At 35.8% G+C, this 27,865-nt stretch overlaps 1 protein-coding gene across 1 annotated transcript; it reads left to right on the forward strand.

The window, feature by feature from the left end:
- Positions 1-118: 118 nt before the first annotated feature.
- Positions 119-27,865, forward strand: LOC149423955 (uncharacterized). Its single transcript, XM_089631936.1, has 7 exons — positions 119-794; positions 15,790-16,060; positions 20,477-20,604; positions 22,704-22,896; positions 23,669-24,379; positions 26,857-27,048; positions 27,717-27,865. The coding sequence occupies exons 1-7, from the start codon at positions 705-707 to the stop codon at positions 27,863-27,865; spliced, it is 1,734 nt and encodes a 577-aa protein (XP_089488062.1). The 5' UTR covers positions 119-704.

Here is a 27,865-nt window from a genome sequence, read left to right on the forward strand (position 1 = left end):
TAATAGTGTACCTACCTCCCCAATTCCAAATTCTCACCATTCCAATATACACAATAGACGGCAGCAGGGCAGCTGTTACGTGCTACATTGTTGCATTGCATTCATTCAGGGCCTCGGTTGCCGAACGCACGCGTTGAAAGACGCTACGAGAGATGTCTATGTTGCTCGTAAACTTTACAACTATGTGTACTAAATAATTTATTCTTTGCCTACTTCTGCTGTGGTACCTCTGTGCGGTGTGATTGACCTCTAGAGCGCCTACGGGAATCGACTATAAATACCTTATTATTCTACTCGACCACGTGTTGGAAGAAAAACTAGTATTGTGTATTTAGTAAACAGCATTCAAAGAACGAGCAGTGACAGAAATACCAGTGACAAGTCGCTAGCTGTGACAGCGACAGTGCGTCGACTCTTGCGATATTAGAAACAACGACGAAAACAATAACAATACAATAAATAGTAGTGACAATAATTTTTAAATGTGTTAATAGTAATCATTCCATGTTATTATTATATAACCGTCATTCCTAAACCAGTGGTTACTACCAAATTAAAATTTCAGTGATAACGAAGTGTGTGATGATTTGTACAGTACAGATAATGCCTTATCAAAGAGTGTTAAACCTATAAGTGATTTGAATTTAATAATTTCGGCTGTGAATTTTATGTAGTTAGCGGTATTATTATTTTACTAGGCCAAAATGGATAGAATAAAAAAGGATAAACAAGAGATGGTCCCGCCTGATGGAGGATGGGGCTGGACTGTAACCTTTGCATATGCCCTTAATAACGTGAGTAATAATAATACTTATCATAATTATTATCTGTAATCTTTACTTATCTTATCAACTATCAGTTCAGATATGGAGTGATTTAAATATTTAGGAATTTTCTTAAACTGGAACATATGAAATGCTTTCTTTGTATTGAACACATTAAACAATATTATTCGTTTTCGTCTTCATTAAAAACAACAAAGCCAGTGGATGATGTCAGATACTCTGTACTGTAAATACATTTTAGGGACCCAACGCCTTGAAAATACTGATTCAACTAAAAAACGAGGTAGGCAGACAGTTGTAAATCACCCCTTCCCTGCTGGGGTGGATTTGTCTTGCGACAGGTGGTGTCTTTGCGGGATAGTTCGATATTATACCTGAATCATCATTGTCTACGTCCTGCAGCGTGGGATTGTGTACTAAACAGTGTTTTTTTAGAATTTTTATTTATTTATAAGATTTCTCCTTTTCCCCTGACATTATTTCCCCTTTCTCAGTAATTCGGGAGCCTTTGCAAAGCAATGCCCACGCATTTTTGACTTCCCCTCTGCTTTATTAATTAATTGAAAAGCTCCCTAAGAAATCAACAAATTGATCTCAATGACCAAATGAATGTCCTAAAAAGCCTCGAATAAACAATCGCAAACGAAATAACTTTAGTTATTTTAGTATATTAGCTTCAACCCCCTGCCAGTTAAGGGTCAGAAAGAAAGAGCCCAGAAAAAACCTTACCTTCATGTAAATGTATTAGCAGCATAGACATATGAATAGCAGGTATAACATCTGTTTTGCTGTGACTACTCTTCACGCTGCGATTCATTTTTCTATCTAAATTTAGATGGTCTCGCTTGCTTTTGTTAGTAATGTTGGTGATGCATGATGTCTTTGTTCTGTCACTGTTTGGAATTATTATCATTGTTGCATTTGTGTCAGAAATAACAGGAATTTGTACACTGAGTATTGGAACCATTTCTCTTCCGAACTGTTTTGTATGGATTCTTACTTAGATATATAAAAAAATTCTTTGCAGGTATTATATTATTGAGACATTGAATTTGAGAAAAAACAACTTTTTTAAAGAGTAAATAATTCTAGTAAACATTTACAACCTCGACAACACAACAGGTTTTTGGAAGCCAGATTACTTTTTAAAAACATTTCATAGAATAAAGAGTTTTCTATTCAGTGAATGAATCGAATGTAGGTACCTATCTGGGTTTTAAACTTTTTTCACTGGGTTACTTGTTTGGCGTTACAATAAAAAGCAATCCGAAAAACTATATAGGTAGTTAAATACTAATCTTAGTTAACGTAACTCCTAAATAAAATATCAAACTAAATACATAAGTATAATCAGTCATTGCGAACGATACTCGTATATTGACTTCCCGAACGAACACCAAATAATATCTATCATAAGTTCCACCTTCAGTAAAACATAAGTTGTTTTCGATGTCACACTATGAATACCTTCATTGTCATTAGGGCGTAGGTAACACAGTTTACGTTAAATAATAATCCAAGCATTTGGTTGACACTGGGAACAGGTACGGTTACAAATTATTTATGCAGCTGAATAACTACTTTCTAACTATTTTGCATAAGGTATTGTTAACCAAACCGGTAGTTAAGAGAATAATTAAAACTATTGATACCGTTAGGTGAACCTACAATATTCTGCGGGTATACATATAAATGAAGCACAATTGAAGAACCTGGACAATTCTTCAGATATATTCACATTCTCCGAGTAATATGTGTTTTACTTCTTTATAGTTTAGCCAAGTATGGTCCTGTATATTATCTGTCTGGGCCTCGATTATCGACGAAGTCATTCCACTCGAACAATGACGAGTGGAATGACTTTTGACGTTTGGCGTATGTAAGTGTGTACCTTCAACGAGACTCAAGAATAAGACTGTCGACTAATGTATGTACTTTCGACGGCGATTGCGAGCGGCCTGGATTGGAGAATCGATACCCAGTACATAATATAAGTAATTAAAAATAGGTAAAATGCATTGTACTTACAGTTTTGTATTAGTAATCGAGGAACCGGTGGATGCAATCTGTTGATAAATTATAATAGTTTATTTAGGCAATAGTTAGTAATAAGATACAATACTGTAGAAATATATTAGATATATATTTGTACAGCGCCCTTATAATAATAATAATAATATTTGGCTAATTTATATAGCGCCGTTTTCGTGAGAAATCACCTCAAGGGCGCTGTACAAATATATTTCTTAAATAGTTAATACTAGAACTACTGACTTATCTCTAAGACTTATATCTAGTGACTTACGACTAAGGCCTATAACTACTATCTTAACGACATATATATACGAGTATTTACATATTTAGCAACTTACAACTAAAATTAATATTAACAATCTAATCTTACTAACGCCAGAAGAAGAAGGAAGTTCTATTATATTAGGGTGTTTTATTGTTAGCTGGATATATATGTTAAATGAATGAAATTAATGAATAAAATCAATCGTCAATCTTAAACGCATTTAGGTGATTCATCTGTCAACAATTAAACCGATTGACTGATCTTGACTGACTTACGAGGTGATCTTTCTCTAAAACGACATTTTACAAATCTTTTTATTAATATTATTATTACATTTTTAAATCGGCATCATCCCTACAGTAAAAACTAATGAAAGGCATGCTTGATGGCTAATCTTAATATTATCAAAATTTGTAACGCGCCGAAAATCAGGATTTAACGGGAACCGTTCAACTGTCAAAATGTCACTGATGATCGATATGATGGTCACCAAAAATAAAATGGAGTTTGAGACGGTTTATCTTACTCGTGTACACCGTCTTCTCCTGGACTGTAATGAATGAGGTACTTAAATACTCAAATGAGTTGTTGAGGTGCCGTAACTCAAATAAGGTGAGGTGTGAGCTGTGGACGAGCCACAAAGGGGTTAAAATCTTGTACAGCCAAAGTATATTTTCGTATCCTGGGGGTGGGGGGTGGCAATGTGTGCAATACACAAACACCCCTCCACTACATCGCTTCAACACATTTGTATCAAGACAAAACCCTTTGAAGTAATACAAAGAAAAATAGTTGGGACAAATATATTTTGTGAGGTGGCGGGAAATTTTACGTGTTTATTTGGGACTTGTATGAGGTACACACTACACAACACTACCTGATTGGGAATGCCATAGTGTCACTGGCTCCAGACGGTTGGGATCAGTTGGGACAGTGTTGCGGTACCTCACCCCCCTCAATACACTGACACCATTACTTACTCAGTAGTGCATCTTGCATGAGGTACACACTACACAACACTACCTGATTGGGAATGCCATAGTGTCACTGGCTCCAGACGGTTGGGATCAGTTGGGACAGTGTTGCGGTACCTCACCCCCCTCAATACACTGACACCATTACTTACTCAGTAGTGCATCTTGCATGAGGTACACACTACACAACACTACCTGATTGGGAATGCCATAGTGTCACTGGCTCCAGACGGTTGGGATCAGTTGGGACAGTGTTGCGGTACCTCACCCCCCTCAATACACTGACACCATTACTTACTCAGTAGTGCATCTTGCATGAGGTACACACTACACAACACTACCTGATTGGGAATGCCATAGTGTCACTGGCTCCAGACGGTTGGGATCAGTTGGGACAGTGTTGCGGTACCTCACCCCCCTCAATACACTGACACCATTACTTACTCAGTAGTGCATCTTGCATGAGGTACACACTACACAACACTACCTGATTGGGAATGCCATAGTGTCACTGGCTCCAGACGGTTGGGAGCAGTTGGGATAGTGTTGCGGTACCTCACCCCCCTCAATACACTGACACCATTACTTACTCAGTAGTGCATCTTGTATGGGGTACACACTACACAACACTACCTGATTGGGAATGCCATAGTGTCACTGGCTCCAGACGGTTGGGATCAATTGGGACAGTGTTGCGGTACCTCACCCCCCTCAATACACTGACACCATTACTTACTCAGTAGTGCATCTTGCATGAGGTACACACTACACAACACTACCTGATTGGGAATGCCATAGTGTCACTGGCTCCAGACGGTTGGGATCAGTTGGGACAGTGTTGCGGTACCTCACCCCCCTCAATACACTAACACCATTACTTACTCAGTAGTGCATCTTGCATGAGGTACACACTACACAACACTACCTGAATGGGAATGCCATAGTGTCACTGGCTCCAGACGGTTGGGAGCAGTTGGGACAGTGTTGCGGTACCTCACCCCCCTCAATACACTGACACCATTACTTACTCAGTAGTGCATCTTGCATGAGGTACACACTACACAACACTACCTGATTGGGAATGCCATAGTGTCACTGGCTCCAGACGGTTGGGATCAGTTGGGACAGTGTTGCGGTACCTCACCCCCCTCAATACACTGACACCATTACTTACTCAGTAGTGCATCTTGCATGAGGTACACACTACACAACACTACCTGATTGGGAATGCCATAGTGTCACTGGCTCCAGACGGTTGGGAGCAGTTGGGATAGTGTTGCGGTACCTCACCCCCCTCAATACACTGACACCATTACTTACTCAGTAGTGCATCTTGTATGGGGTACACACTACACAACACTACCTGATTGGGAATGCCATAGTGTCACTGGCTCCAGACGGTTGGGATCAATTGGGACAGTGTTGCGGTACCTCACCCCCCTCAATACACTGACACCATTACTTACTCAGTAGTGCATCTTGCATGAGGTACACACTACACAACACTACCTGATTGGGAATGCCATAGTGTCACTGGCTCCAGACGGTTGGGATCAGTTGGGACAGTGTTGCGGTACCTCACCCCCCTCAATACACTAACACCATTACTTACTCAGTAGTGCATCTTGCATGAGGTACACACTACACAACACTACCTGAATGGGAATGCCATAGTGTCACTGGCTCCAGACGGTTGGGAGCAGTTGGGACAGTGTTGCGGTACCTCACCCCCCTCAATACACTGACACCATTACTTACTCAGTAGTGCATCTTGCATGAGGTACACACTACACAACACTACCTGATTGGGAATGCCATAGTGTCACTGGCTCCAGACGGTTGGGAGCAGTTGGGACAGTGTTGCGGTACCTCACCCCCCTCAATACACTGACACCATTACTTACTCAGTAGTGCATCTTGTATGAGGTATACACTACACAACACTACCTGATTGGGAATGCCATAGTGTCACTGGCTCCAGACGGTTGGGATCAGTTGGGACAGTGTTGCGGTACCTCACCCCCCTCAATACACTGACACCATTACTTACTCAGTAGTGCATCTTGCATGAGGTACACACTACACAACACTACCTGATTGGGAATGCCATAGTGTCACTGGCTCCAGACGGTTGGGAGCAGTTGGGACAGTGTTGCGGTACCTCACCCCCCTCAATACACTGACACCATTACTTACTCAGTAGTGCATCTTGTATGAGGTACACACTACACAACACTACCTGAATGGGAATGCCATAGTGTCACTGGCTCCAGACGGTTGGGAGCAGTTGGGACAGTGTTGCGGTACCTCACCCCCCTCAATACACTGACACCATTACTTACTCAGTAGTGCATCTTGTATGAGGTACACACTACACAACACTACCTGATTGGGAATGCCATAGTGTCACTGGCTCCAGACGGTTGGGATCAGTTGGGACAGTGTTGCGGTACCTCACCCCCCTCAATACACTGACACCATTACTTACTCAGTAGTGCATCTTGCATGAGGTACACACTACACAACACTACCTGATTGGGAATGCCATAGTGTCACTGGCTCCAGACGGTTGGGAGCAGTTGGGACAGTGTTGCGGTACCTCACCCCCCTCAATACACTGACACCATTACTTACTCAGTAGTGCATCTTGTATGAGGTACACACTACACAACACTACCTGATTGGGAATGCCATAGTGTCACTGGCTCCAGACGGTTGGGAGCAGTTGGGACAGTGTTGCGGTACCTCACCCCCCTCAATACACTGACACCATTACTTACTCAGTAGTGCATCTTGTATGAGGTACACACTACACAGCACTACCTGATTGGGAATGGCATAGTGTCACTGGCTCCAGACGGTTGGGAGCAGTTGGGACAGTGTTGCGGTACCTCACCCCCTTCAATACACTGACACCATTACTTACTCAGTAGTGATTCTTGTATGAGGTACATACTACACAGCACTACCTGATGGGGAATGCCAGAGTGTCACTGGCTCCAGACGGTTGGGAGCAGTTGGGACAGTGTTGCGGTACCTCACCCCCCTCAATACACTGACACCATTACTTACTCAGTGGTATGAGACATTAAAAAACTGCATTTAATTTTTCCAATAAATATTTGTAAAGGAATATTATTTATCTGCTGCTACTTTTTTCAGACAATAAAGCCTGTGACAGAGCACGCTATAAACGCGTTATATTTTCGTGGCTTGGCCTATTTCAGCATATCGCTCGCCATACAATCGGCCATTGATACGTATAGCGTAATGTGTCGCCTACCTAATATGTATTTTTAAATACATCTATTTGCATTTAATTTTCGTTTTCGGCAATCAATGAATGCAAATCTTGGAAGTGGAAATACGATGTATGAATGTGAATGAGGCAATAAGTGTGTGCCAAGACCTAGTTGTTTGGAAGTTCGTCCTCTCTGCCTGCCCCTGCGGAAAACGGCGTGATAGTTAGTTTGCAAATTATTAACCAAGTTCCCGACATCCGATTTATTGGCGACGATAATGCATTCTATCAACGTTTGGTGGCAATCAAGTACACACACGTGGATTAATACGCATGTCTTTGAAGACATTAGAGCAGTTAATATGCGAAATAAATGTCGGTCCCACCCGATCGGCATTTGGCGACGTTGGTAGAGTTGTCGGCTACAACTCTATAAGGTATAAAAAAATTATTTTTCTCCTTTTAAATTTTAAATTTTTCTAAGTTCTTTTTCAATGTTTATTTATCTGCTGCCAGCATTTATTAAAAAATCTCCTCAAATTATTGGTAATCCGGTTACAAACAGGATTGCAGGCCGTTTCCTGATGAACTTTTAGTAAATTCCTATTACATCGTGTTGATTAATTGATTAGTATATAGTGACGAAATGCGAAAATATTAGGATTAACGTGTTCCGAAATCGAGATAATACATTCATATTCTACCAAAAGTTTATATGGAAACCTATCAATGCATTCGTTAAGTGCCTACAATCTCGTTTTTGACCGGATTTTGATTAATTTTAAGAGATTTTTAAAATTTTGTAATACTGAATTTCTCCAGTCAATGTATTTTGTTGTATATTGTTTTGGTAATTATGTCTGTATCTCGGTTTCTACTTTAAAAACAAATAAATTCGAGTCCCGATTTTGTAATACAGGCTACCTTTAGAATTGCGACATTCGTCCTGGCCTCCTTATTCGGGTACTTATTGCACAATGTATTTAATATTACATACGCCTATCTAGTGTGAACCAGTTATCATGCAATCCCCATTTACTGTCTTCCGCGAAACAATAAGATTTTCTTTATTTAGATTTGCTTTGTCCCGTTGCAAACAATATCATGCGAAATAAGGTGGAAGTGAAAAACACTTTATCATGTAAGGTCGTTCTGTCGTACTTTAGTAAATAGAGCGGTAATGTGGGAGATGAATTTATTTAAATAAATTACACAAAGGTTGTTCCAGCGACCGGGACTAAAAAAGTCCTTCCATTGACCCGTCTATCACCCCGTTCACACATGGCGATTTCAGTTAATCAAGTCTGTGTTGAGTGACACTTAATCAAAGCTAATCGACAAGTGTGCCCAGCCTTTCAACAGAGCTGATCAAGTTTTTAGTTGAGCCACGAAAGTTGAAAGCCCGTCTACTTTTATTGTTCATGTGTGAATGATCGCTCGATTTTCTTGCCGAATCGAAACGTGTGAACAAAGTTTCAAGTCGCTTAAGATTTTTAGTTCCCTGCGGTCGAAAGTAGACGTAAGACGTAAGACGTTCATAGTGAGTGGTTTATTTATGCGTACCTTTTACCTACCATCATGGCATCTACTTCAATGAAATAATATATTAAGTGGTCGGACATCCCTGTCTTTGGGATCAGAAGCAAGAAGTTTACAAAAATAATAATGCCCGTGATACTGCAATTAATAATACTATTTTTGAAATGCTACTGTAACTTGGTAGTTATTATTATTAAATAACACGTCTCTGAATGTTTCAAAAAATTATTATTTTTTTACCTTAGTAACAAATTTTAGGACATCAACTATTGCAACGAACACTTCTTTTATGAACAATGATATCGTATTTTTTGGAACTCTGTATATAGGTAAGCTAGACTTGAAAAGGAATCCCCCCTTGCCAGGTATCTTAGCGTAATTTGTAACTTAGTTTTTGCCGGGACAGTCGCTTGAATAACTGTGTCCTGTTTTTGGATTTTTTCTTGAATATTAGACAACATTACATCAAATTGTTCTTTAGAAATTCGCAAATGACTGCGATAGACTTCGGTATCTTATAACGCCATCTCTCTCCCTATAATCCATTTTCTAGTTTTTTGCGCTTTTTCACATTTTAAAGTTCATTCCGTAAAAGGTCCGAAATCGTAGGGACGACGGCAGCGATAACTTCACTTGAAGCCATCTTGATTAACAATATCGATTCGAGTTAAATTGAAACGTCTAAAAGATATCTGTTCCATTTTTGTCGTTCAACTAAAATCGCTCTATCTGAACGGAGCATTAGTCTCGAAAGCCCTTCGGCATTTGGCCAAAATTACGCCAGAATCATAGAGCTACAATTAGAGGCGTTACTGCGTACTAATATCTCGTCGAAACGTGTTCCACTATTAGAACGCGATAAATGGTGCGCGTGGACCGGATTCGGTAGTTTTAGTTTTAGAGCGTTGGGAGAGTTAGAAGTCAGTAGGAGGTAAAAAAGCGGTACCCATTTTTTCGCTTCATGTCTCATCAAAATAATACAATACATCAATGGCCAGAATCGAATTTGAAATGACAAATTAGTCGTGTTTAAAATACTGTTTTTAAAAGGTATTCTGTTTTCTTTCACTTCTGTGAATCTTTTATTTATTTCTGCGCTGTGGCACTTCAGAACGATTTTTTCCTTGTGTGCCCGTGCCCGAAGTAGGATTATTTTTTATCCTACTTTACAAGACTATGAGTTAAATCGCGTCGCGTAGTTAAATTATTCCATAAACTATAATGGGTATAACAGCTTATTTTCGGTACCTTTCGTTTCGAGTAGCAGTATTACAGACTCTCTATATCGCCCTAGTGAAAGAGTACTAAGCATGTTGCCTGAAATGATATAGCCGTGTTTGGTGACCAGATCTGAATAGCCAGGTATTTTCCCATCTTCCTCTGCCTCATCTCCTTACTTAAACATGTTCTAACCACTTAACTATTACTAGTTTGGTTTTTACTGGAGCTGCAACGAATATTCGGCCACTATTCGGTATTCGGCTATATTCGGATGAATACCGATACATAATAATGAAAATGAAAACGCATTTTTCAATCAAGAATTGTCTATTTATTAAGAGAGTATTACGTTATTTAATATTTAAAACCAATCAGACGCAAATTGCGGTGAATAAAAACTTTTTATTCTGCGTTTGCCAGTGACAGACGAATGCGTTTTTCTTCGTAGACTAAGCCAGCTTCCGCAAATAATATTTCACTATAGACGCCACTGCAAGGTGACAAAAGATACATTTTAGTAAACTTTATTAGGGTTGGATATTGTTTTGCGTTTGCAGACCATTAGTTACCGACTTACGACCTTTTCAAATAAAAATCAAATTTAAATATTTGCAATTGCACTTTTCTTCGTCCTTTCAGTTTGCATATTCCAAGCTCAATTTAATTCCAAAATCAAACGTCAAGTGTCCACTTAATTTTTTTTGTGTCGCATTAAATAAGTATATGATAACAATTCTTCCAGATTTCGGTAGTTTATACAACTGTTGTTACTAATAATATTATTTTGTACAAGAAACCTGTAAATAAATAATGCTAAAAATATTCATCATGACGTAAAAATTTTGACATTTCTTACGAAGTTAATTTTCATCACTTTTCTTGGGTGAAATATTATAAATTACATCAAAATAATGTAGATAAAACTATCTTTCTGATGATACCTCAAATCTATTATTTCCACAATCAATTTATATCAAAAATAATGAAAGAAGACGCTTTGACACTAAAAACGCGACAAATATTTCGTTGGCATTCCACAGAAAAATTCTTTGTAAAAAATCTGAAAAGCTAGAAGTCATTCCGGTATAAGCTGCGTAAAGAACGAGAATAGCCCAAGCGATTGTGACCTTGTTCTTCACACAAATTCCTTATACATAAGGGTCAAAATCGCAAATAATTTTTTTTTTTTTTAATTCGTAGATAATGTAAGGCACTCACATATGCGGTCCCGGCATATGACGAGTAGCAGTAATATTCGGTATTCGGCATTCGGCATTCGGCCAAATCACTAATCGTTGAATCTCTAGTTTTTACGTAGGAGCAAAAACAGACTAATTTATTTTTATTTTTATGTAAAACCTCACGAGAGTCCCAACTGCTCCCAATCGTCTGGAGCCAGTAAGACTATGGCATCCCCAATTGGGGTATGTTGTGAGGCTGAAAGTAGGGAGGAGGGGATGGAGATGTGAAAGAGGAAGGTGGAGTAGAGAGCCTCACCTCTCTACCACGGAGGCCGTCTGAAATCTATATTTTTCCATCTAATTAACATTATCTTTTAGTTTATTTACTACTTATCGACAATAGCATTATTCAAGTGTTTTTTATCAGGCAATATAAATTAAATCAACAATAGGCGTTAGTGTGGTTAACCTTAATTAAATAGTGTACATAGTTGGAGATAACCTTAAATATATTATATCATTTCTGAGACATGAAAACTTCCCCGGATTGTTTACATTTCATTTGTGAACCTAATAAAGGAATGAAAAATTAAAAAAAAATGTAGACCGGTTATTCATGTAACGTATTATTATTTGAAAACACACAAATTTGATTGAAATAATTTGTTAATTAGTAAAACGTGTTTTTTTTTAAACAGCGCAATCTGTTGAATAAACATGCTTTTTTTAAAAAAACAGCGCCATCTCTTGGACGTAAAAGTAACACGCGCTATTGTTTCTATATATATGGAGTTAAATTTTTTAACTCATTACCAGAAAAAATTAGAAACATGAATGCAAATATAAACGAATTCAAAAGCCACCTTAAAAAGTATTCCGAACAGTTGAACTGAATCATATCAAATATAAACCAATATAACAACACCCCCATACACACAAGCCCTGCTTATTTATGGGGGTACATCAAATACTAATATTATGTAATTAATAACTGTACTATACTGTGTAATTATATTATGTAATTGTTATATTATGTAAATCGTGTATCTTTTTTTTACTAATAAAAAAAATAAATATATATATATATATCTATGCCGATATATATATATATATATATATGTCCGTCTATATATATATATATATATATATATATATATATATATATATATCTCTGCATAGACGGACTGAGAAACAGCAACGTGTGGCGGGGTACAGCTAGTAAAGCTTTTTTTGAAAGCAATGGTTTCTTTATCAGTATAATTTATGTTTTTTGTTAAGTGTACGTTTGTAACCTGATGAAGTAACCATTGATTTTGAAAGATGTTTTAATTTTTCTGCGTATTTTTATTTGTTGGAGATCATTTTCGAAGAACTATTTTAGAAGATACAAACTCAGTTAGCATAGTTAATTAATAAATAAAAAATATCACCAATTATTTCCAACCTTCACTTACAATCAAAAACAGTAATTTTAACTTCTTCATTTTAATCTTCACGACAAACAATTTTTTCTTGTGTTTTTTGTTTACCGAAAGTAAAATTTTAAAACGAAAACCGGTGATGTCTAAGTCGAAACTATTTGACGCCTTCACATGAAACAGTGAACGAATTATTACGTAATATTTGTTTACATATTTTTATGATTCTGTCTGGTGTCCCAACCAACACATGGCTTCCTCAGTTCAATTCTGGGATATCGTTTTCGTGGGAATTGTGTAGATGGATAAATTAAATATTAATTAAATATCAGGTTAGTTGTTTACCGTAGTATCAAAAGGAGGAACTTCTAAGGACACAATATAAAAAAAATCATATTTACAGTGTGCAAAAATTTAAAAAAAAAATGTTTATTTAAACTTAAAACAACCCGAATACTCAACTGCCTAACGTAAATACTCAGCCAGGGCAATAAGCCAAAATGTACTGGGTATTTCCAGTTTTAATACATCTCTTGAACTGAGAAACAATAAATTTCATGCCTTGAAATAATATATGTATAATGCTCTACCAAATCATTAAAAAAATAACCAAAATTAATTTATTTATAACTAAAATAAAAATATGGCTGATTGAATAGAGTGATGTTCAACTTCCAAACATTATGAAGGCAACGTAAAGACAACTAAAGACTAAATACAACCAAATATTGAAATAAAACTACATGCGGCCTCAGAACAGGAAACCCTAATGAGGAGGACTGTGAAAACTGTGACATTATTTTTAATTTATGCTATATACTTTCTTACGCCATGTACAAACTGAATAGAAGTTTCAGCACAATGGACATGAGTGTTTTTTTACTGAAAAAACCGTCAGGCTAACCTAAATTTATTTTTGTTCTTTAGTACTTTTGAACGTCTCTATTTTTTTCTAGTTTTCCAATGTTTATGATTTTGATCAATCAATATTATTATTCTCGGATTTCTTAGTATATAGTATCCATATGTTTAGTATGGTTTCTTTAACCTATTAAGTAGAATCAATAGATACCATTCTTATAGCTTCTCCAGTCAGGATATTCTTCTTCTACCATCTGTTTAGGTATGGTGGCTTTAACCTAAGAAGTAGAATCGGTAGATACCATTCTCCCAGCTTATTCATTCAGGACATTCTTCTTCTACCTTCCGTTTAGGTATGGTGGCTTTAACCTAAGAAGTAGAATCGGTAGATACCATTCTCCTAGCTTATTCAGTGAGAACATTCTTTGTCTACGTCTACCATTAATTTCTGTATTAGTTCATAATCATTATTTTTTCCCGATCTTCATAGCAATGAAGACTTCCAGATTTTTCTTCATTGTCCCTTCTTCTTACTTACTCGTACTTCGAGGACTTACTTACACTTACTCTTACTGATATTCAAGGTATTTTAATTAGGTTTTCATGGTAGTTTATCTTGTCCAGGTCGCACATTTAGCCAACAAGTCTACTTTAGTCTCTCTCTATTCTCACTTTTAGAGATTGACTGTGTTCCCACTCATTCAACTTTTCTGGGTCATTTTATTTGTTTTAATTGATCGCAAACCCCACACAACTTACCTTTTCACCGCCCGCGAGAACTTTCTGTAAATACTCATTTTAGTTTGTTTCACAAAGCCTAGTATGATGTAAGTGGAATGGGTTAGCTGTAAGAAACTGGTCCATTCCCATATCGTAAACTCGTTGAGAATTATAACTTAAACAACGACAAAATCCCACTCTCATACGAAAATCGCAACCACATTATTACATTTAAAACTCAAGTAAAAAGCTGGATACAAAACACTGTGAGATCAGAAATAGAAAACATTCTGATACCAAATACAGACTGAATCGGAAACCACTAAGGCCTAGCGCGCACCACGATTGTATTTTTTGCGACACTATTTTAAAATCGTGCTATAAGAAATCGCAAAAATAATACTGCGCGCATCGCGATGAAAAATTGCGATGAATTGTTAATTCTCAACATGGATTTCGTACAAATTACTTGTATTGTTTTACTTCTTCGGAAGAGGAGGAATAAAATAACACATAAATACTGGACTCATCCTTTTACAGCAGAAAGATATGATAAAGGTTTCTTTTATCTGAAATACAATGATCTTCGACAATATCCAAAAAAATTCTTTGGCTATTATAGAATGACGGTTCAGACATTTGACAAACTATTAAGAATTGTTGGACCTCAAATTGCATACAATAATACTAGATGGCGGAATGCAATCTCAGCTGAAGAAAGGTTGTCAGGTAGCGATTTTAAATCGCAGTGCGCGCGTGTCCATATAACTTCAAATGCTATAATTTTATTTTGCGACAATCGCGTCGCGCGCTGTCGCGGAAAAATGTGACAAATCACAATTTTAAAATCGCAACTATTTATTTGTCGTATATGCGCGCACATACTTACTAACTCATACGTTGCATTTCTGCGACAAAATTATCGTGGTACAGAAAATCGTGGTGCGCGCAAGGCCTAAAAACGGACTAAAAAACACCACATAATGTATTTTGTAATTCTTTCAGTAACTTCATATTATTCATATAATTAAATTGTAACATGTAAACTATTTCCTTCGCGCGGGAGATCCCAGTGAAGATTATCTCTACAAAAAAGGAAGATAATAAAACATTCATTATTATTAAGAAAAACAAAAACAAAGAGAAGTTTTTAAACTTCTCTTTTAGAATGGCATGATGAAGGTAAAGTTTTTACTATTTTCTGACTGTAAACCACTCTTCAAATAATATTTTACAAAAAAATGGCGCTATGCATGTTAGTATTTTTTTATTGGCTTCGGCTTCAGTCGCTGCTTTACCTTCTATTTTTTTGAAGTAATTACTGAGGTTTTCCTTTCTTTGAGACTGGCGTGTATTTTCTTACATTTATTATTGGATGATATTCTCTTCTCCTGTCTTGTCCTCACCTTCTGATATGTCTGAATTTTCTGGTATCATCTTCGCCACATTGTTTGTCCTACCTCGTATACATAGGTTAGTTCTGTCTTTCTGATTAACATGTACTTCTGATTATGGTGTTTTCTTAATATTCATCTCTTCACTGCTTTCAGATAATAGTCCTACCTCTTATAACAGGCTTCGGCCTAATCTTCCAAGAGACGTTCTCCAACCTGGGCATCTCTGCAACACACGCCTCCATCATCATCAACGTGAACCACGCTTTTGGCATGGTCCTGTCACTCTTCAATGGACCACTGCTAAGGAGTTTCGGCTATAGGAAGGTTGCTATAGTCGGGGCTCTCCTCATAACCGGTGGAATCATGCTGACTGCAAAAGCTCAGTCATTTACCCATTTTCTCATCACATACAGCTTGATGACATGTGAGTATTTTTTTTGCCAGTACTGGATTCGTTTTTTTTTACATGATGGAATAATCGTCTGTGTACAGGTTTTTGGGCTTGTTTAATAACATTTTAAAAAAATGAACTCCACGCAGGAGTAATCTTTACGGACTTTGATGGATGTTATTTTTAAGGAAACGAATGAGAGGAAATTCTGGGAAGGAAAACGATAAGCGGGGTGCTCAGAAATCTGAGGGTCAGTCGAGTTCAGTGGGGGGTGTCCAGGAATAACGGACATATGAATTCATCCCTCCCACTGCTGTGCAAGGAGATGCGATGGGTCGATAGTGTACAGGGTAAAAGGATCTCTTTCAACCGGCCTCTCCCAATCCGGCCCCCACGCAGGTGGTAGGCAGAAAAGCTGTCAAGACCTGGAAAAACCTCACCCCATGAATATGGCAGAGGTGTTGTGGGGCGGCACTTTGTAATTTGAATGTTTGACCAATTTGAAGAGAGTGTAGGTCTGATATTTAGATTTGCAAATTTAATTTAGAAATAATAATATGTTTGAACAATATTACATAACTTCGTTACATTGTGACATTCTGGATGTGGAGCCATATTTATACTATATTTTGGATAACATGCTGCAATATTTTTCGACATTCAACACAATATTTCTTTTTGGATCTGGAAATTTTTTTGACATTAAGTTGTGTGTTTTATTTAATAATATTTTTAATTTCAAAGATTCGTTCAAATACGAACACGTTTAATCTCAAAAATTTGACAAATAATTATGTTCTACAAAATAAATGAATCTTAAAAGAATAAAAATATACTTACATAGTACACATATTATACACAACCGTTCATCACATATACATTTTTATTTCTTAATATTTCATTTAAATTAACGTTTTATAAACATAATTTAAATAAAGTACATTTTTATTTACCTACATAATTTGTCACATAAAATGCGAGCCTCAGAACGGGTAAAGGGAGGCTGACATTACCAAATCATATTTAATAAAAAAAATATTCTAATGTATCAATAAAAAAATACCGCAGGCTAAGGTAGAATACGTGACTTGATTTTCATCGCACATGACGCATATGCACTGTTTGATGATTTGAATCATTCTCATTTTTCATTATCAGTGCTCGGTATTGGGCAGTGTCACGGGTCGATACTTTGTCGATGACGAATGTAAGAGCAAAATGAACCAATGAACTGAATGTAAATGATCCCGAATGTGTCACTATGTTTGTATTATGGAATGGGGGAAACATACATTGTAAGGCCCCCATCGATTGTTGTAATCCTGTTGCTGAAGTTCTAAGGGCCAGAAGAAGTTTAGAAAAGTCTCCCAATACGACAACAAATAAAAGCATTGTGTCAATCTAACCCAGAAAATTAATAAGCTTATAATGATTGTTACTTGTGATAAGCATATTGAAATAATAACTAATAAAGCTTTGAAAATGTTGGGATTTATTTTAAGGGTATCTAGTGATTTCAATAATGTAAATACTGTAAAAACATTATATATGTCACTAGTAAGGAGTCATGTAGAATACAATTCCACGGTTTGGTCCCCAAATTATGAGGTTCATTCACATGCGATTGAAAGAATCCGAAATCAATTTTTAAGATATGTAAATTTCAAAATGGGCATTCCTAGAGAGAACCTAAATTACGATAACGTACTTTGTTCATTAAATTTAATAAAATTATCTGATCGCAGAATTATTTCCGATTCAACCTGTTTGTATAAAATCATTAATTCAATGTTTGATACCCCTAATTTCTTATATGTAATCTCTTTTCATACTCCAAGCAGTTCGGTTACAAGACAGTACCTACCATATTATTATTGTAGCAATTCTATGTCAACGTCCCAATATCACACTCCTATGCGACGGATTCAACAGCTAGGAAACAAATACTATGATGTTGTTGATATATTTAGTACATCAATTTCAATATATAAGCATACCCTTTTGACGTTTTTTTCATCAAATAGTAGAATATTTTAATAAAGGTATTTAATTTGATTTGACTAATTTTGTCAAATGAAACAGAAATGGATTTTTTATGTTTTGTGCCTGCATGCTGAGTATATCAAGTCAGTGATATTTTGACTTTATAGTTATTTTTCTGCAATTGTTTTAAATAGTCGCCTACACTATTTTCATGTATAAAATCGTAAATATTTTTTATATATATGTATGTAAAAGCCTTAATAGGCGTGAAATAAATAAATAAATTATTATTATGCTCATCGAATAAATTTCATCGTTGTGCCCAAGATATTACTTTGTAATTTAAGAAAAAACAACTGTTTGTTTTATTTCTATCCTTTACAGAAATATTGAACATAGAAGAGATAAATTTAAAAAAATGATAAAGCCTTGTTACCGACGAGGTCAGTAACTCTTTATGTCACAATGTTTACACTCAAAACACAATTTGTATATATGATTCAAAATGATAATAAGATTTATTATGTACGTACCACGAACGTAATATTATTTAAAGAAATAATCAAATGTATCTAACATCGGAGTCAGTTATTATTTATCTCCCCCCTACCCTAATATCTTTGCCCCTACCCAAGGGCCAGTTCGGGGGTTTAGGATCACAGGGGCCTATCTACAAAAACACGGCTTTATGTACGTGATTCATTTTAGGGTTCCGTGAAAGTCCTATTCAAGTTCTGTTATTATATAATTATAGGCCAGTTACTAGACAGAACTGAAATAATAACTGAACCTGAAAATAACTTTCACAGAACTTGAAAATGAACTTTGAAATTTGAAGAATTCTCTGAAACAACCCAGCCTTAATGTTTATTTCAGTTCAACAAATGGCCAATTTTTATTATTGTTATAAGTTTAATTTTATCTCATAAACATATATGTTCAAAAATATGATTATTCAATATCCAAAAAAAAGTTCATTTATAAACAAGTTCTGCTGTGTAATTGATTATTTTTATTTATTTATTTATTCATTTTATTTTTATGTATTAACTTAAATGTAAACTTTTATGGCAGGCAGAGCATTGCACACACCGCTCTGTCCAGCTGAAATAAATGTTATTTATTTTTTTTAAACTTCCGATTTAGTTGTCCGGGTTAAATCTTCCCCAAAGGAAAAACTTAACCCTTCCACTCACTTTTCCACAAATGATCATCTAGTCAATCAACATTATGTAAGTGCATTATATAAGCAAAATAAATACAAAACAATACAAGAACAACATGTCAAATCACCAGAGATCAAATGGGAAAATAATTCACCGTCTCCAGATATTTTCATATCAGAGGGTTCGGCTCGGTAGAACTTCTAACAGGGCCTATAAATCCTACTGATCCCTCAACATAAATATTTAAAAAATCTTTTGTTATCCTACATGTATTCAAAATGACCGACTTTTGCATCTTTATATATAATTTTTTTGATAGATCTAATACGCCTAAATTTTTAATTAGAGAGCTAGGTATAATGCCAGTAGCCGAAATAACGAATGGTAATATTTTTATAGTCTGAGAATGCCAAATTCTTTTTATTTCATTTCCTAAATCTGTGTATTTTCTTATTTTTTCACTAACAGATTTTTGAATATTACAGGAATTTGGAATAGCGACATCAATGATATAAGTTATTTTTTTAATTTTGTCATGTAAAACTATATCGGGTCTATTATGACTAATCGCTCGGTCTGTTAGTATAGTTTTATCATAATATATTTTATAAAATTCGTTTTCTAAAAATGAATTTGGTTCGTATTCATAATATGGTACTACATTACGGCAGTCAATCAAGTTATGTTTAATTACCAAATTTTGGTGAATTATTTTTAAAACTTGATTGTGCCTAAATGTATACTCGGACGGTGCTAATATAGAACATCCCGATATAATATGTTCTATAGTTTCCGGAAAAGTCAAACATTTTCTACACAAATCATCAATTTGATTTGTATCTTTGATTATATGCTTTCTATAATTTTTAGTATTAATGACTCTATCCTGAATGGCAAGCATAAATCCTTCTATTTCTGCGCTCAACTCTCCAATACTCAACCATTTGTTTGACGAAATTTTGTCAACATACGTTTGGTTGAGATAATTGAAGTGTTTTGCGTGTAAAATTTTATTTGACCAGGAATCTAATAATTCCTGGTTGGGATTTATAAAAATGTTGGCATTCTCATCGTATAAATTTAAAGGTGTAATATTTCTATCTGCCTTGCAAATTATTTTGTGCATTAAATTATTTTATTTTATTATTATTATTATTATTATTATTACGCGTGTCAGCTGTTTCGCCTTATGATGGCATTATCAAACAGATTGATGCATTTTACTTTTTAAAGCACATAATTATGTTTTCAATACAAATATTTCACTTATGTGCTAATGAAATCATTTATTATTTTTTAGCAATCGGGGTGGCTCTAGTAATGGCAGCATTTTCACTTGCCATTAACTCATATTTCCGCAAAAACCGGGGAAAAGCAATGGCAGTTGGGATGTCTATAACAGGTCTGGGACCGATCTTCATGCCACAGGTAAAAATAACTATTTCACTCAACCAAAGAGATATTCCTCACTCAAGAGTGCACTTGAGGAGCCTTGAGAAGGATTTTTGTCTAATCGAGGAGCCTTGAGAAGGTATTGGGTCTAATTGAGCGTTGGAGAGCCTTTTGATACGACGAGAAAGAAGGTTTTGGGTCTAATCGAGCGTTGGAGTGCCTTTTGATACAACGAGAAAAGAAAGCTTTGGGTCTAATCGAGCGTTGGAGAGCCTTTTGATACGACGAGAAAGAAGGTTTTGGGTCTAATCGAGCGTTGGAGTGCCTTTTGATACAACGAGAAAAGAAAGCTTTGGGTCTAATCGAGCGTTGGAGAGCCTTTTGATACTTATTTTTTTTTTCACATATACGGCACAACATGTGCCATTCACATACTAAATTACAGAATAGTACAGCAACATAAGGAATGCAACAATATAAATGTAAGTATAACGGTATAATCAGTAAATAGTAGTAAGGTTAAAAGTATGAAAAAAAGAGACATAAATAAAATATAAGTAGCAATCTGTAGTATAGTATTAAGTCAAAGTAAGACATTATATGTAATAATCTACAATAAAGTAGTATAAGCAAGAATGAAGTGCTTATAAAATGTCTGAAAGGCAATAAGAGTTTGTAAAAAATAAAATAAAAAATTTTAGAAAGGTATAAACTATTAGAAAATGAAAATGAATGTAAAATACGACGAGAAAGAAGGTTTTGGGTCTAATCGAGCGTTGGAGTGCCTTTTGATACAACGAGAAAAGAAAGCTTTGGGTCTAATTGAGCGTTGGAGAGCCTTTTGATACGACGAGTAAAGAAATGGTTTTGGTATATTGAGTTTTGTTGTAGTAGAACTATTTGTTTTCCTATTATTTGACTTATTATTTAATATGGAATACATTCTCAGTTTTATTTAATAATGTAATCCGCCTAATTCTAATAGACGAGTAAAGAAATGGTTTTGGTATATTGAGTTTTGTTGTAGTAGAACTATTTGTTTTCCTATTATTTGACTTATTATTTAATATGGAATACATTCTCAGTTTTATTTAATAATGTAATCCGCCTAATTCTAATAGCACACGTTCATTTGCGATTTCAATGCGTAATTTGTTTTTGTGTAAAAAATGTTATATAATCCAGAGGAAGGATGAAAGTAGACCGAGTGCTATAGAAATGAGATCCCTGAGGCGTATGTCTGGTAAAACATGTGTCATCGTTTGAGAATGCAAGGTTGATGTAAGCGTAATGTGTAAGATTAAGAAAGGGACGCTAAGATGGCTTGGGCATATAGAGCGAATGAACGAAGAAAGGAAATTTACGACGCAAATGTGAGTGGTAGAAAAAGTCGGGGACGCCCGACAAAGACATGGCACGATCAAGTGAATCAGATACTTGTCAGGAGTCAAAATATGAATGTGAATGAGGCAAGGAGTGTGTGCCAAGACCGAGTTGCTTAGCGGTCTGTCCTCTCTGCCTACCCCTGCGAAGAAATGGCGTGATGTTTTGTTAGTTTTTTAATGTTATAGTTATAAGAAGTTTGATTATAGTTGCTAATTTATTTGCTTTTGTCATAATTGTCTTATTTGAAATTACAAAAGTCTTTCAATATCTGCCAAAATCTGCCCAGCAAAACAAAACACCAAAAAATAGAATACATTCTGAGCATAGATAGGACGGTTTAGGACTATTAGAAACTATGAAACTATCAACTATTACATACTAATTTCGTTTGTTTGTTTGTGATGTGATGTGATTTTTATTTTATTTATTTGAATTAATTAATTAATAACTATGTATTTGTTATGTTTATTTGTTTGACACATATTCTAACGCTCTTCATAAGAAAAGTAATTTTCTGAGGTCTCTAATTTGTCACAAAAAATACTGTAAAGAAAGTTAACAATATTTGTTTTTGAAATACAATGATCCTTAGGTAAATATTTCATGAATACATTCAGCTTCACAAATCCTACAATTATAATCTCCCGTGACTTTTCACAGGTCTGTGCTAGTATCTACATATGAAAGGAAAGAAAAGTCTTTGAATTAATTTATTCCATGTTTCAGTATTTTTGAAATAAAATTTTCAGGTGATAAATGGTCTCATAAGCGCCTTTGGAACTCAGGGCGCCGTTTTTGTCCTTGGCGCTTTGTCCCTCCACTCCTTCCTGGCGGCTCTGTTGCTTCGGCCAGTCAAGTGGTACATGAAACCTGAGGAGAACATAGAAGAAGATGGGAAGAAAGAACGAGATGAGAAGCAAAAAGAAGTAGAATCCAAAAGCAGTAAGAAAAGTTACATTATTTAATTTTTATTTTTTGGAATAAGTTTATTGAGTAAAACCTCAAATTGTAATATTTAATTATTGAAGACAATATTAGCGATTTTTAAACGAAAATCTGAATCTAGCTGTCTAGATTGCATTTAGTTCGGGTTGAATCTTGCGATCATACATAAAGATAGTTGCCAATAAAAAATGTGCAGTGAAAATGAAGACAATGTTGGTAGTTCTTATTCGAAGAATGATACAGTTAAATTTGACCGAAGGGGATAGGGTCCCATTAGCTCAGTGGTAGAGCCGTGCCCCGGCAAGGCAAGGGTCCCGGGTTCGAGTCCTAGATGTGACCGTATCCTTTCTGATTTTTCTGTTTCAGATTTTCGTTTAGAAATCGCTAATATTGTCTTCAATAATTACATTATTTAAATTTATTGAAATCTTTAGACCACGTGGAAAATTTGTGCCTAATTACTACAAACGTATAAACAATTTTCACGAGACTGTTCACTTTTTAATGAAAGACTGTTCACTTTTTAATGAAAATAATATGTTTACAAATATAATAGAAACAATCCAATTATTACATTTAACCTAACTTCATATCAACTAACTTCGAATAAATCTCCCAACCCCGTTTTTGAATCATTGGTGATTTCAAGTTATAGTTAAAAGTTACAACTTATGTATTTCACATAAATTTAACTGTAAATATAACGCCGATGGTAATGTCCTACTTTTTGAAGACTAATAATTAATTGTTTTAATGTTTCTTGTTTCAGTTGAAATGCAAGACATGTCGAAATCCGTTGAATACCTCAGCGAGAATGAAGATGATTATCTCGACGATACCTCGAAACTGAGAAGGTCCATGAAGTCCTTGGACACCAGTAGAGAGGATGGATTAAATAAAGACATAGAAAAAAAGTCGACATCCAATACAAATGTAGCAGCCACTGAGAATGGCCTTAAAAAACCACATAGATGGTTTGAGTCCAGTGCTACAGAAATTAATCTTGGCAGCTCGGAAGACATATTTCATGAGAAAACTCGTAGTTTGTCCAGAGACGCAGTTAGTAGAAAAGTAATTGGTGCAAGACTGGCTAATGCAGAGAATAGAAAACTTCTTTCCAACAAAGAGTCTTCTCTAACAGACCAAGAAGAGATTAAAAAGACTGAAAACAAAAAAGACTCATTCGGAGCTAGAGTAGTTAGATTCTTTGATTTGGGTTTACTCAAGGACCCAATCTTTGTTAACATAATGTTGGGGATTTCTCTGGCAGCTTGTGCAGAAATCAATTTTGCGTTACTGACTCCATTCATATTGAATGATCTCAATTTCACAACGCCACAAATAGCTGCAGTGATGTCTGTGATTGCCTTTTCAGACATCATCTTCAGGTTTCTTTCGCCGTTCATCAGCGAGAGGTGTCACAAATCAGAGAGGGTGATGTACATCATCAGTCTGATTTTCCTGATTTGCACAAGAACATGTGAGTAACCTAACCAAACATTGGTATTAAAATTTTTTAGCTTTATAGCTGGCCCACCAAGTAAAACATAGATACTCAATTTGGAGAATAGTGAAGTGTGAGTCTGAAGGAAATGAACGAAAGATGTCAACAAAGGTTGGGTAGACCTTTCAATTCAAACCTGGTAACAAAACATAGTACAAAACAATCAACATTTTGATTACGAGTCATTTTGTGACTAAAATAATGCATTGAAAAAAAAAATTCACTGGAGTGAATCGTTAATTACTTTGAAAAAAATATATCATGCAAAGCTCTCTGGGTTCCGAAAAATTCTTACTGCGAGCAGGGCCGATCCTGTGCAGGCGCAGTTGGAGTAGTCCGCTGCCCCGGGCGCCAGCTTGCCAAGGCACCAAGGTGCTGATAATACCTTAAGCAGGGTACTCATCTAGCCGTGTAACGTAACTGATACTGTATCAAGTGAGTACGTAGGCGCGAGCCTACTGCGAGCCGCTCGTGGGTGGAGCGCAGTGTGATCGCAGCGAGCCGCCGACGGTGGATTCACTGCGATCACACTGCGAGCACTAAAGGCGGATCCGGGAGCTCGTAGCTGGATACGCGGTTACCGTGGACGAGCCGTACCCACTCGCAGATTGATACAGTATCAGTTACGTTACACGTTACACGGTGCTACACTCTTGGTGAGTACCCTGCTTTACACCTAATACATCGCCCTCGAGGTTTTTATTAGTGCCAGGCGCCGTTTGGCTCAGGGTTGGTCCTGACGGCGAGTTATTAAACCCCTGGTGTGAAATGTTGTTTTTCTATTATGTTTGGAAATATGTTTATTTTTCTTTGTTATTAAAATACCTCTAGGTATTTTTTATTTGTACAAAAATCCCTCTTATCACAGACGAAATCAGTCGATTAGGTACATATTCTTATCTTGTCGCAGGTGTTAAGTCAATACGTGCTTCAAAGATTTCAGCTGAGTAATTTTTGTGAAAATGTCATGTTATGAATCTCATTATCACCAACTTATTAGATACCGAATCCAACAGAACTTAAGTTTATCTTATTTTTAGTTAAATTTACAAGAATATATTATTATTATTGTAAAGAGTGAATTTTAGAATCTCAGTTCAGTTTTATAAGACAAATAATGCATGACATCTACCGTCAAATACGAAAATCATTTTATTTCAAAACAGATTTAATTCACTCTACGGACAAAAGTCGAACAAAGGTTCAACAATAAATACAGTAATTCAACAGTAAGTTCATAGAGTGTGCTATACACTCATATTGCATCAAAACAATACCAGACCTGCCCTGACTAAAGAGAGTAATGAGTGAATATTGAAATAATTTATCAATGCGTTTTTTAGTATTTTAATGATTTAATATGTATTAATTATGCCCTAACTAACAACTAACAACTCATTGAGCTTCGGAAACGATGATGTGTTTCTGAATAAATTACTTTTTACACTGTTCAATGCACCAATTTTTCATCAAACCACAATGCAAAAAGACATGTAAATATAAACACCAATGATTACATTGCATGAATTATGCATGAATACACGGTGTCTGGAAACTCCTACTACAAACTAGGAGCGGGGAACTGGTGAATCAAATTTTTTTTTAAATTTTGGGTTTCCGTTTTATTTATTTATTCACAAATTCTACGCCCATATGGGCTTTTACATGGTATGTTACTATAACCTTGTTGCAACTATATTCCGTACAGTTGAACACATGTACTATTTCTGCGAAAGTATTGCCAACTGCATGTAATCTAGGTACAAGCGAGTTACTTATAAATGACAGTCCTGATGTTGTTGTTGCAATTAAAACTAATTTTCGATCGAGTAGTTCTAGTTGGTATGTTGAAGGTGATTAACTGATTAGGCTCAATAAATCAGGGGCTGTTTATAATTACAATAACAATTTAAAAAATAAAAGACCGAAACGAGTCTTCTATCTTATAGAGTTTTAAATTTTTTAATTCTTTCATCAAGTAGTTGTAATTTATAGTTTCTATTGTTAGAACGTGTTTAAAGTTAATATGTCTGAATTTTTCAAAGGAATCTGATTGGATTTTAAAGTGAGGGCACCAAGTACTAAAGAAGTGCATATGATATTTGATGTTCATAAGTTTTTAAAGTCAGTGCCATTACGTAGAATAAAGCCAAGCATTTTTAATCTTTAGTGTATTTATTGCTGTGAGAAAGAAAATGTTTTCGAGAAAATAGAGTTTGAAGCTGGAATATTTTTTTTTTATTTCTACAGGGTTTAATACCAGACGTTTAATGTATTTTAAAAATGCGTCGAAGCGTAGACCTGGCTCAAAAAGTTGGTCCTTTCAAAATCATAATGGACAGATCGAGAGAAAAATGTTTTGTTTGGGTTATTTTTATGATGTAGATTGGCCAGTTTTGCTCTAGTTTCTCACAGACGGTGTAATATTATTTGACACAAATATTCATTTTCAGCCATTTTCTTTGCAAAATCCTACATCGCCATGTTGTGCGTTGGTCTCGGATTGGGAATCGCCAAGGGGATGAGGTCCGTTTACATGAGCTTGGTCATGCCCAACTACGTCCCTATTGAAAGACTGGCTTTCGCATCTGGTATTCAGATGCTGACCAATGGAATCATCTTGATGACGATTGGGCCCATTTTAGGTAAGGAAACATCGCTCTACATATAGAGTTACATATAATCCTGTTACATATAACATCCCTAAATTATTTAATGTTTTATAAAGCTAGCCCTCATTAGATGAGTATTTATGACTCAATACTTTGTATCGCCTTTCATAATATATATTTGAAACATAGCGAAGCCCGCCCAGTTTTATGTAAACAAATTTTGCATTGCTTTAATTGGCGCCCACCGCGGGGCATTGTATGTTGTATTCACTTCCCATGTTTTAAACATATGTGTAGGTTTCCCATCACCATACTTTCTAACAACAAAACTGTCTAATTCGGGTGATTTTCAGGCCATTATCCATTTCATGCCATTTCCTAAATTCCGCTTTAGACATTTCGCTGAAACAAGTAATGCAGAATTTAATGTAAATATAATTATTGCCCATGGCCGGCCCTGAGCCAAGCGACACCTGGCGCTAATAAAAACCTCAAAGTTAGGTTTAATCCGCGCCTTTGCTCATCGGGAAGTCGGCGCCCGGAGCGAACTGCTCCAATTTCACCTGCACGGGGCCGGCCCTACATAGTATTTCGGTGGATCACTGAACTTCTCACGGGAGTAGGTATCATATAAGTATCATATTTAAATCAATTAAGTTATTTAGATTTTTCAATCCATGTACGTAATTTTATATTTTCAGGCCTCATCAGGGACAGATCAGGATCGTACAACATCTCAATTGTGTGCATCAACATCATCACTTTCCTATCGATTATACTGTGGGTTGGAGAATATATTTATATTAGATATTTTGCAAAAGATAAAAATATAAAAACTCCAAAAACTTAA

This window comes from Hesperophylax consimilis, chromosome 5 (assembly GCF_061612785.1).
Source record: "Hesperophylax consimilis isolate HC1 chromosome 5, BYU_Hcon_1.0, whole genome shotgun sequence".
Classification (NCBI taxonomy): domain Eukaryota; kingdom Metazoa; phylum Arthropoda; class Insecta; order Trichoptera; family Limnephilidae; genus Hesperophylax; species Hesperophylax consimilis.

What these genes read in the sequence shown, in the direction of transcription:
- LOC149423955 (XM_089631936.1), top strand. Translation starts at nt 705, where the DNA reads ATGGATAGAATAAAAAAGGATAAACAAGAGATGGTCCCGCCTGATGGA. An exon ending in CACATACAGCTTGATGACAT is followed by an intron (nt 16,061 to 20,476) that starts GTGAGTATTTTT and finishes ATTATTTTTTAG; the next exon opens with CAATCGGGGTGGCTCTAGTA. An exon ending in CCTGATTTGCACAAGAACAT is followed by an intron (nt 24,380 to 26,856) that starts GTGAGTAACCTA and finishes ATTCATTTTCAG; the next exon opens with CCATTTTCTTTGCAAAATCC.